General features: G+C 43.8%; 1 protein-coding gene across 1 annotated transcript in view; it reads left to right on the top strand.

The window, feature by feature from the left end:
• Positions 1 to 12,509, top strand: part of SYN3 (synapsin III) — a 594,890-nt gene that overhangs the window by 151,190 nt on the left and 431,191 nt on the right. Inside the window, exon 3 of the mRNA XM_082255354.1 lies at positions 3,501 to 3,558. Within this exon, the coding sequence (XP_082111480.1) occupies positions 3,501 to 3,558 (58 nt within the window). The remainder of the gene's footprint in view (positions 1 to 3,500; positions 3,559 to 12,509) is intronic.

Genomic DNA, 12,509 nt, shown 5'->3' with positions numbered 1-12,509 from the left:
AAGGTCCCTCGTCGTCTCTTCCGGGTTCGGCGGCTCCGGCGCGCTGATTGGCCGGAAGAGACGGCTCCGGCGCGATGATTGGCCGGAGCCGCGATGACGTCACTCCCGCGCATGCGCGCGGGAGTGATTTTTCCGGCAAGCTCCCGGCAACTTAATTAAAGGTCCCCCTGACCTTCAGAGCGCATGCGCCGCTCGCGCGAGCGGCTGCATGCACTGTAAATATCTCCTAAACCGTGCCGGTTTAGGAGATATTATTTGTACCTACAGGTAAGCCTTATTATAGGCTTACCTGTAGGTAAAAGTGTCAAAAAGCGGGATACTACCGCTTTAATGAAATGTGCTGGCATACTGCGAGTTAAGTCCAAGAAGGTGTATGCCATGTGGACTTATCTCTTTTATTTATATTTGACAGTTTAAGAATCTCTGGGAGTACAGCTATTGCTACACTGCCAGAGTTCTAATGGGAGAGACACTACTTTCTAATATACAGCAGTGCTGCCCTCCCCTCATCTACACTGTTCACAGAAGGTTTTGTATTGTGAATGAGTTCACATAATACAAAGTGTAGCACTAACCCCCGTAGAAGTTGCTAGCGTCCCGGGTCCGCACTGCTGCACAGCCAGTCACATAGCATTTCCTTCACACACTCCAACACAGAAAACAGTCCTTGCTTGTTTTTTTATGTTTAATTAGAGGTTGATAACTTGGATGGGGTAGGGAATTATGGGATGCACAAACTTTGTTTTCCAGTATAGCACCTGCTGCTCACTCTTGAGGGAACTAACCGTCTCTATTATTAGTTCAGCAAAGACCCATTACAGACAGGGACTCTCAGCCCCTTGACAAAGTAGTGCAATAAGCAAACAGCATGACATTCCTCCTGTTTCCTTGTGGCCACTAATCACAGCTCCAATTGCTTGCAGAAAAATGCTAGCCCACCTGGCTTCCACCAGCCACGCCTGGCTGATCTTCCTCCCAGTCCTCTCGACTGACTTTCTGCCCCAGTCCTGCCTGATGGGCACATACACATGGAGACCTCCCAGGGTAAGGTTAGATGAAGACTTAGCACTATGCAGTCTTCAAGAGAAGCCTGCAGATGGCAGCCTCTTCCCTTGTCTGTCCCTGCTCTGTGCTGAGCTACTCACTGTCTCTCCTTGCTTCTTCCTGCCACCTCTCCGGCATACAGTAGATCATTCAACAGTCTCATGTGTCAGGATCCTTCCAGGCAAGCTTTCCTGAGAACCTAGCCTGAGGTACCACCCCTCCCCAGCAGGAGTTTTCTCTAGGACCACCAATAGCCTCTGCTCAGCACTCCATCTCCATTTTCCACCTGACTCCCCTTGCTGGCATGGCCCATGTCTATTTATGGGGTTGTCCCAGTGCCCTGCTTGTCCACTGCTGAGGATTAGCTGGGGCTCCATAAATACTCATGGCAGAGCCTCCTAAACCCCACCCTCTAGTTCTAGAAGGTTCTTCAACCTTTCAGGCACCAGGGGGAGGCACCAGAGAGCTTCCAGGATGGGTCATCCAGCCCTGGCCTCTAGTAACCCTGACCCAGTTTAATGACTCAGGTTATTCCTGGGTAAAATATGCTTTTTCCTACTCTCACACTAGTAGCGCACACTAGAGCAGGGGGTCTTCAAACTATGGCAATTCAGTTTTTTGGGAACTAGAATTCCTATCGTGCCTAGTCTGTGAATGTCAGAGTTTTACAATACCTCATGGATGTGTAGTTCTGCAACAGCTGGGGGGCCGTAGTTTGAGGATCCCTGCCCTGTCTAGAGCAGGCATGTCCAACCTGTGGCCCGGGGGCTGCATGCGGCCCGGAACCGCAGGCAATGCGGCCCACTGCCCCCTGACAAATTTTTTTCTTGCTAGGAAAGAAGGAAGTCAGGTTGGGGGCACAGCCACAGTGGCTTCCAAGTAACGGTAGGCAGAGGCTGCCTCGGAGGGGAGGGGGGGGGGGGGGCAGCAAGTGCAGTGTTTCTGACTCCTACCACCATGACCACTTCAAATCACTGAAGTGGTCATGGAGGTTAGAGCGTTTCTTTGATATCTCTCAGAAGAAGTAAACCTCTGTTTTACTGATTCCATTTCATTTGATCATCCTCTAGTTGAGTTAAATTAGTGCGGGGGGCGCGGCGGCATTTTTTTTTACGTATATACCTTAACTATAGTATATATTTTATAGGCGGCCCGAGAAAATTTCTCTACACTCAATGTGGCCAAGAGAAGCCAAAAGGTTGGACACCTATGGTCTAGAGGGTGCTGCACCAGCGTTCTGTGGCAGGAAGAGGAATGGAGGGCAGGCACAGCGGGTGCATGCAATTCTGCAGCTGTAGTAGCTGAGACCAGAAAGTCCAGCGTCAGAGCACTATAGAGATAGCTATGATCCTGGTGCTCCATAAAAATTGCAAATTAAAGAGAGACTCCACGAGGAGGCATTTGCTTCATTGGACTTTACACCTAATTAACACCTAATACAAAGTGGTTAAATTCCTGGAGTTCAGCTTTAGGGCCCCCCAAAGCTTAATCTTTCTGTAGTGTCCAGAGGACAGTTTGTTAGGATTAAATTCCTTCTCACAGGTTTGTTTTAAAGAAGAATTCCAGGTATTGATTTTTTCTATATAGTTACATTGGTCCAGCTTGGAACAATGTAACTATGTACAATATATACCATATGTGGCCAATGCCTTGGAAGCTGGAAATCACAGAAGTAAACACCACCATTCAAGTGATCCACAATTACTTCCAGTCTGTTGCTAAGCAGTCAGCCTGATGCATTCTAAACATAGGAGGTCCGCCATTCAGCATGGGTGCCATTCAGAGAATGCTTTGCATCTATTGAATGAATGCAACCGTTCTCTGATTGGACAAGGTGGAGAGCGTGACATCTGTACACTTTCTCTCCACCTTGGACACATATTATTCCTAGTAATACTTTTCTCTTATTGCCTCTGAAGCTTTGTAAGACTTTACCCACAAAGGCCTGGGTGCTGAAGACTGCTGTCATCAGAAAGTATGGGCTTTCTTATAGGTTTGGCATTGTCTGAATGCCAAGTTTCAATCAAGAACACGAAACATAACATATTTTCACTTGCTTCGTTACAATGTCAGTTTTTTTTCTGGCAGATCCAAGGTTTATTATGTACATTCTAGAGGAAAACTGTCCAGACCTTTTAGCAAAGCGAGTGATAGTTTTATGGAAGAAAACGTTTTTTCTTGGCTTTTTCCACTAGTGTTGTTTTTCACTTTAAGAGACAGCCAGCTGTAGAGTTTAAAGGCTGGCATGATGGGGAGAAGGAAACAAGCTGTCACATTTGCCCGCCCGTTATCCTAACATCTGATGTAGAGGCACGTTGTGGAATATAAACTGGTCCCTTTAAACCTGCGGTTACATAACATTTCTCTGTAATCTATCACCACGTTGGCAAGTAACATGACTTCAACAGGACAAGGAAGCCAGGCTAATGTTTATCTGTCGTTTTCCTTCCCGACAGGGCCAAGTATTTCAGAAGCAAGAAAGTGAACAAGGAGTATGAAATTCGGGTGGAGCAGGTGAGTGTTGCTCAGATCACAAGCAGCTGTACTAATTTGCTCAGACACTTGACGAGAGATGTGTAAAACACACCAAGTTCATGTATAAAAAAGTTTCCACAAGTAATAATACAGAAAAATTAAAGCCCAACCCCACCCAAACTTTTTTGATAGAGTAGGTTTAGAAGGACTAGTGTCCCTGTGGGTATGTGCAGCATGATGAAAACACTGAAGTCCAGCAATACACAACAGACCCAGTGGGAAGCAAACCCGAACGGGAATACTCATAATACTCAGAAGCATAGCCAAAATAACTTTGGTTATACCTCTCCTTTAAAAATCCTTTGGCAGATACAAGTTATGTGTTTTTCTGCTGTTTTCATAGAGTTGCTTGAAACTTCAAGCACAATATTAGGGCAGTGCATGGCTTAACCACCTAAAGGGTAACTCCACTTTCGTGGGAAAATAAAATAGCAAAGAAAAAACAATATAGCGTATACAATTGCAACACAGGTCATACAGTATTGTAATTAAATGTTATTAAAAAGTACCTTTCCTTTTCAATCTGTAGCCCGGTCATTTTCTGAAAATGCAATATGGCTACCTGTAGTTGTTCTACAGAATGTGTACAGAATGCCCCCCTGAAACATCATTTCCTGCTTGTGTGATTGGCTCACTGATTTTCCCAGAAGTCTGCCTAAGATACAAGTCAAATTTCAGGCATCCCGTGCAACAAAAATGTCATTTTTGGTGAGATACTCACAATAGAAACACGTCTAAAGGGATGCAGGCCCAGCAGCTTTCCTCATTAGTGCTCTGCAGGTGCATAATTTATAATTATGAAACCACTCCCATTAGACCCACTCAGCACAGAGGCACAGAGGAACAAACAGGGATTTCTTCAGAATAACAAGAGGTAGGAATCTGCAGAAAAGGTTATTATGAGCCTTGCTGTGTACATAGATTACCCAGAGGGGAATGTTTTTTCCCAAAAAAAGTGGAGTTACGCTTTAAGCCCCGGAAGGTTTTACCATTTCGCGATCAGGGCATTTTTTGCTATTAGGCACTGCGCTACTTTACCACTTAAGGACCAGGCCTATTTCTGATACTAGTTGCTTCAAGTTAAAATCAGTATTTTTGGCTAGAAAATTACTTCGAACCCCCAAACATTATATACTGTATATTTTTTAACAGAGACCCTACAGAATAGACTGGAGATTGTTGCAATACTTTATGCCACACCGTATTGGCGCAGCTGTCTTACAAACTAAATGTTTTTTGAAAAAAATACACTTGTATGAATTAAAAAATAAGAAAACAGTTAGCCCAATTCTTTTCTATAATGTGAAAGATAATGTTATGCCGAATAAATAGATACCCAAAATGTCATGCTTCAAAATTGCGCACGCTCGTGGAATGGCGACAAACATTGCTACTTAACCACTTCACCACTAGGCCTATTTCGGACACTTTTTGTTTACAAGTTAAAATCAGTATTTTTTCCTAGAAAACTACTTAGAACCCCCAAACATTATATATATTTTTTTAGCAAAGACTCTGGAGAATAAAATGGCGGTCATTGCAATATTTTTTGTCACGCGATATTTGCGCAGCGGTCTTTAAAACGCCATTTTTTTGGGAAAAATTTCATTTCACTGCACTTAAAAAATACTAAACAGTAAAGTTATCCCATTTTTTTGTATATTGTGAAAGATGATGTCACGCCGAGTAAATAGATACCCAACATGTTACGGTTTAAAATTGCGCCTCCCCGTGGGATGGCGACAAACTACGGTCAATAGAGATCTCAATAGGCGACACTTTAAATTTATTTAACGGTTACCAGTTTAGAGTTATAGTGTAGCTCTTTTTTTTAAATTATTGCCCACGCTCTGGCGATCACGGCGATACCTCACATGTGGGGTTTGAACAGCGATTTCATTCGCGGCTCGACTTCCGTATACGTTTTTTTTTGTGCGCGAGCTAACGGTGACCGGGGCGGCTAAATTTTTTTTTTTTTCCCCATTTATTTTATTTATTTTTTTAACTTTATTACAGTTTTTAAAAAAAAAAATAAAAATCTGATCACTTTTATTGCTGTCACAAGCAATGTAAACATCCCTTGTGACAGCAATATGCAGTGACTGGTACACTTTATGGAGGGATCGAGGGTCTAAAAGACCCTCGACCCCTCCACTACACTTCCCTGTATGCAAAACACCAAAAACGTCGTTTTTGCATACAGCCGTTTTTCAAATTTGCCGCCGTTTTGCAGCACACTAACACGGAAGTGACGTCATGGACGCCGCCTCCGGGTTACGTCATCGGAGACCCGATCGATGCCGTTTCCGGCATTCATCGGGGCTCCATCCAGCCGGCGGATGTGCCGGCTGGGTGCTCGGGGCTCCCGGTGGGACGGGAGACCCGGTAAAAGCCGCGGAAGGCGGCAGGAGGGGGGGGGACGTCCCCTCCCGCCCCCCCGGGTAACGATCGAGCGGCTCCCGAGCCGCATCGATCGGTACCGACGGAAAGCCGACCGTCGGCTTCAAACCACGGTGCCGGGATGATGCCTCTAGCTAGAGGCATCATCCCGGTATACCCCCGCAAAGTTTAGGACGTCATATGACGTGCACCCGGGGGAAGTGGTTAAAAATCTACATAGGCGACGCTTAAACATTTCTACAGGTTACCAGTTTAGAGTTACAGGAGGAGATCTAGGGCTAGAATTATTGCTCTCGCTCTAATGATCGCGGCGATACCTTGAACACCGCTTACATATGTGGGCGCGATTTGCATTTGCCTTCTCCTTTGTGTGTGAGCTTGGTGGGACGGGGCGATTTAAAATTTTTGATCACTTTTATTCCTATTACAAGGAATGTAAACATCCCTTGTAATAGAAATAAGCAGGACAGGTCCTCTTTAATGTGAAATTTGGGGTCAAAAAGACCTCAGATCTCACATCTACAAAAGCAAAAAAAAAAAAAAAGGGCCCTTTAAGGCCGTTGCGATGAAGCGATGTATGGCGTCACTCCGGTCCTACAAGGCCATAAAGTCGAGTGGGGGCCATTTTGCCCTCACTCAACTTCCAGCCTAGGACCTGAAAGGACCGGATCGTTTTCCCCACTACCGACGGCTCCGGTAAGCAGGGAAAACAACTAGGAAGCGGCGGATCCGCCACTGGGGCCACTTTTATATGAAAGAGGACCGCCCGCCCTGTCAGAAAATACTGGGGTTATGGCAGCTATCTGCTGCCATAATAACGTCAAAGTAGCGACATAAAACTGCGACGGGCGGTATGAAAGTGGTTAACTGGCAATTGCGCTGTCATGCAACACTGTACCCAAATTAAATTTATATATTTTTTTTTCACACAAATAGAGCTTACTGTTGATGGCATTTGATCATCACTGAGTTTTTATTTTTAATTATTCTTCATAAATTTAGGTCAAATTGTATTCTGCTACATGTGAAGGGTATAACGTGTACAAACGATGGAATTCTTTTTTTTTATACTAGTAATGGCAGTGATCAGCAACTGTGAAAGTTCAGCGGACAATCTGACACTGGGTGGGAACTGACTGACACTTACATCTCCAGTGACACTAATACAATGATCAGTGCTAATACTATACACTGTCCTTGTACTAATGGCACTGGCAGGGAAGGGGATAACATTTAGGATCAATCAAAGGGTTAACTGTATGCCTAACAATTGTAATGTGTGCTGGTTTTATTAGGAGATTTTATTAAGGAAAAGAAAAACAGCCACATCGCGGCGCCATGTACAGAGCCTCTATGCTCCTACCTGGAAATGCTGGATCATGTACCTATACGCAGTGCTGTATTCTGGCCTAGGCCAACAAGGCACAGGCCTAGGGCGGCACTTTGCAGGGGGGCGGCAAAAAAGCTGCCCCCAGCTCCACCTGAGACTCTGCTGGCCACTGGCTGCTAGAGCCGCCTGGCATCTAGCAACCAGTGATGTCGCGGCTGCGACTCCCTGGCCCTTCCCCATAATTTAAAGCGGAGGAGGATTTAAATTCCTCCTTCTCGCGCTTAGTGCTCGTGGGGCCCAAAGCAGCTGCCAAGTTGAGCCCACAGAGAGGGCACAGGAGGGACTTCATGCAGGGTTAGGGAGTCTCCCACCCCCCCCCCCTCTTACAGCCCTCCCTCACCCACCCCCCTCCTTCTCCCACCTCCCTCTCTCTCTCAACCCTCCTCACCTACCCCTCTTTCTCTCTCTCCCACCCCACTTGCTCTCTCCTACCCCTCTCTCTCTCTCCCACACTCTCATTCTCTCACCACCCTTTCTCTCTCCCACTCCCCCTCTCTCTCTCTCTCTCCCTCTCTCACCCCTTTCTCTCCAAACCCCCCCTCCCCCCCTCTCATCTCACCCTCTCTCTCATCCCCCCTCTCTTTTAGCCCCCCTCTCACCCCCACTCTCATGAGATCTCAGGGGTTCATGCTGGGACTTGTAGTCTTTGAATTTTGGAAGGAGTCACATCCATTAAACAGGAGGGGTGGGGCAAATTTACCAAGGAGGGGGGGGGGGGGGGCGCCCAATTTTAGTCTTGCCTAGGGCAGCACAAAATCCAAATACACCACTCCTTATATGTGATCTTTAACGCAGAGCCCTCCTGCAGTATATTTACATGGGACAAGTGGTTAAAGCTTTTGTAAACACAAAACCAAAAATGTATTATGTTGCAGCCTACCTGTCCTTAGGTGCAGGGGCTTTATTTTCACCTGGTGATCTGGCCAGTAAGTCTATTATTTTTTAACTTCCTTTAACCGCCCAAGCTGTTAATCAAATGTGGCAGTTAGATATTTTAGACAAACCATTTTACACTGACAGGGATGCTTGCAATGATCAACTTCAGTTATATAAAATCATCGTCAAAAAAGAAAAAAAAAAAACAGTTGTAATGCTTAAAAAATATTAGCTGAAATTTGGCTTTAATTTATTAGTCAAATCCATCTAAATTTTCTTGTGCTTCTAACTAGAGATGGGCCAAACACCCCCTTGTTCGGTTCGTACCAGAACTCCCAAACAGAGAAAAAGTTCTGACCTGAACAGCAAACCCTAATAAAAAGTGTATAGGACCCAAACTTGAAAAATCAACAGTCCACATTTTGAAGGCTTATATGCAATAATATTGGCAATAAACAGGGTATGGGGGTCCGGATACTGCCCTGGAGGACATGTATCAATGCAAATTTTTTTTTTAAACTATCGTTTTTACAGGAACGGTGATTTTATTGATGCTTAGAGTGCAACAATAAAAATGAAAAATTCCTTTAAATATAGTACCTGGGGGGTCCCCTTAGTCTGCCTGTAATGTGGCGCATCTGTAGCATGTATGGAACATGCTGCAGCAAAAATTACATTTCTAAAGAAAAAAAAAAAATTAATGAAATTACATTTAAAATCACTAGTCATAGTGACTTCAGCCTGGGTTCACACAGGAATGGTGCATGAAACCGCATGCAATTCGGACAGGAATAACACTGCATTCCTGTTCAAATTGCATGCGATTCTTTCAGTGCATTCTGAGCCCATTCTTTTTTTGTGTATTTAAATTGCACACAAAAGGTATCGGTACTTGGTATTGGTGACCACCTGACCAAAAGTATTGGTACTTGTACTTGCCGGTAAATAAACGGTATTGGTGCAACCCTAATATCCTGCCTTCCAATTGATTTAGGCTCAATTCTATTGGATTTGATTCAACTGAGGCAATCAGCCGGTGTGGAAAATTATTAAACTTTTTACATCGATTGGGAACAGTGAGATACTTTTTTTATTAATAGGACTGTATTTTGAACGATCAGATTATAAGATTACATGGTGGAAATAGAGATGCAATCAATGATTATGATCATATCTTAACTATTGCCTAGCTGCGTCATTCAATCATCGAAATCTGTGAATGAACTACAAATCTCATCTGCCACCATTGCAGATGTTTTGTCGTTCTCCGTGAATTATAAGCGCGCTGATCTCTGCCCTCGTAGTTCACTGACACTTCCTGCAGCTCAGTAACTGTCTGCCCGTACAGAAGTAGGGCAGAGAATTTCTGCAAAAGCTTGGCATTGCACCGTCACCTACTGATCACAGGGGCAATGCTTTGCAGGCTCCAGTGTAAAAAATATAATAAATGCTAATTTTTTGCTTGAAAAATCACGTGCATTTATTATCTTTTTACTAAAGGTGAACTTATCTTTTAATAAATGTACATCCTTTTATGACAATATAACGCATATATGCAGCAACACAGCGGGTGGACCGTAACGCCGAGCAGCGACACTTTACTGTGTTATTCTGTGGAAATCAGAACTGTGACCAAACTGTTACTGACAGCTCATGGTAAGCTAGTGACAATTGTAAGCTGGTAGGATGGGACCCAGATTACCTCTTCACTGTTTGGCCAATCACAGTGAAGGAATGAATGGGAGCCCCTCCTACTGGCCTGTTCCCACCAGCAGCAAGGAGTTAAAAAAGGTTTATAAAAGTAAGCATTGCAGTGCGTTGCGCACCTGCTGTTGTGAAAAGGCCCTAAATCTAAAGCATGTACAGTGAGGAAAATAATTATTTGATCCCCCTGCAAATTTTGTACGTTTGCCTACTTACAAAGAAATAAAGGGTCTATAATTTTTTTTATCATAGATGTATTTTAAATGATAGAAACAGAATATCACTCCAAAAATCTAGAAGAAACATGATACAAATGTTATAAATTGAGTTGCAGTTCAGTGAGTAAAATAAGTATTTTATCCCCAAGCAAAACAGGACTTGGTGGAGAAACTCTTGTTAGCAAGCACATAGGTAAGACGTTTCTTGTAGTTGGTTACCAGGTTTGCACACATCTCAGGAGGGATTTTGGTCCACACATTCTTTACAGATCTTCTCTAAATCCTTAAGGTTTCTTGGCTGTTGCTTGGCAACTCAAAGTTTTAGCTCCCTCCATAAATTTTCTATCGGAATAAGGTCTGGAGACCATGGCCTTAATGTCTTAATGTGCTTCTTCTTAAGCCACTCCTTTGTTGCCTTGGTGGTATGTTTTGGGTCGATGTCATGCAGGAAGACCCATCCACAACCCATCTTCAGTGTTTTGGCTGGGGAAAGAAGGTCCTCATCCAAGATTTTACAATACATGGCCCCATCCATTGCCCCTCAATGCGGCAAAATCGACCTGTACCTTGAGTAGAGAAACAGCCCCAAAGCATCATGTTTCCACCTCCGTGCTTGACTGTAGGGATGGTGTTTTTAGGGTCATAGCATTTTTCTTCCTCCAAACACGGCGAGTCCCCCTCCTCAAGAAGGCACGTGTACAGTCATGCCAATGAACATCTAAATGATTTAGAGAAGGATTGGGAGAAAGTGCTGTGGTCATATGAGACCAAAACTGAGCCCTTTTGCATTAACTCGACTTGTCGTGTTTGGGGGAAGAAAAATGCTGACTATGACCCTAAGAACACCATTCCTACAGTCAAGCATGGAGGTGAAAACATTATGCTTGGGGGCTGTTTCTCTGCTAAATGTACAGGCCAACTTTGCTTAATGGATGGGCCAATAGACGGGGCCATGTATTGTAAAAACTTGGATGAAAACCTTCTTCCCTCACCCAGAACACTGAAGATGGGTCATGGATTAGTCATGGATGACCCAAAACATACTGCCAAGGCAACAAACGAGTGGCACAAGAAGAAGCACATTAAGGTCATGGAGTAACCTAGCCAGTCTCCAGACTTTAATCCTATAGAACATTTATGGAGGGAGCTGAAACTTCAAGTTGTCAAGAGACAGCCAAAAAAATGTTTGCATGGGGATCAAATACTTTTTTTTACTTACTGAAATGCAACTTAATTAATAGCATTTGTTTTATGTGTTTTTTCTGGATTTATGGTTGATGTTCTGTCTCTATGATTTAAAATACACCTATGATAAAAAAATTATAGATCCTTCCTTTCTTTGTAAGTGGTTAAACTTACAAAATCCACAGGGGATCAAATCATTTTTTTCCCCATTGTAAGTGTAAAAAACCCCAAAAAACAGAAAAGTGTAGGTCTATTCCAGTAAGCAGTCTAACGGTTTAGGTCCCAGGAAGACAGAGAGAAATGTCAGTAATCATCTCTTTTTTAGCCCACGCTCACTGGCAGTGGGAAAAGTTCACATCTCACAAAGCCGCTTCTCAAAGCAGTGTGAAAAAAAAGTGCTTTCTGACCCTTTTCTGCTACAGTGCCAAAAAGCATCGTTGCATTGACTGAGAGCACAATGTCTTGATGCTCTCCCCCTGCCAATTGCAGACACCATTCACTGGGGACGACCTGCTTGCCAGCAACGTACTTTGGGGCAGGAAGAATTTGTCTTGGCACCAAGCTGATTAATTTTTTTTTTCCTGGCTTGTTTACTGTAGAAATGATCTGGGTTTAAAGATCCATGACACCCTGCATAAAGACCATAACAAAAAGTGATTGTCAACTCCCTCTCATTCTGAGCGCCACTGTTCCCCCTTAAAACTGCTGCAGAGCTAATTTCAGAATACAAAAATGAGGTTTTGTGTTCACCTAGAGGGTAAAGCTCCCCAGTGATACAAAGAAAGCGGTTAGCATAGGACAAGTTAGACAGGTATTGATGGCTAAATACATGAATTTATTGAATTTCAGAATAGTCACACTCAGTGGCAGATTACAATAGGGGCAGAATGGGCAGCTGCCGCAGGGGCCTAATACTCCAGAGGGGCCCAGGAAAGTGTAAAAAATAAACTTCTTTACATCAGCACTTTAAGGATAGGCGCCTTTTGGCTTTTTTTTTTCATTCATTAAGAAAAGACAGCACACCTTCTACAAAAATAACCCATGCACTGGTTCACTGGTGCCCATCCCTGCTAGGGTGTACAGTTATAAAACTTGAAACGGGACAAGGGGCTTTCAATTCAAAAAGCATATCTTTTGTTTTTCTAAGAAAATTTGAT

This window comes from Pelophylax lessonae (assembly GCF_965119305.1).
Source record: "Pelophylax lessonae genome assembly, chromosome: 4".
Lineage (NCBI taxonomy): Eukaryota > Metazoa > Chordata > Amphibia > Anura > Ranidae > Pelophylax > Pelophylax lessonae.
Note: the sequence above shows the minus strand (reverse complement) of the source record. Positions and strands in the feature narration are given on the sequence as shown.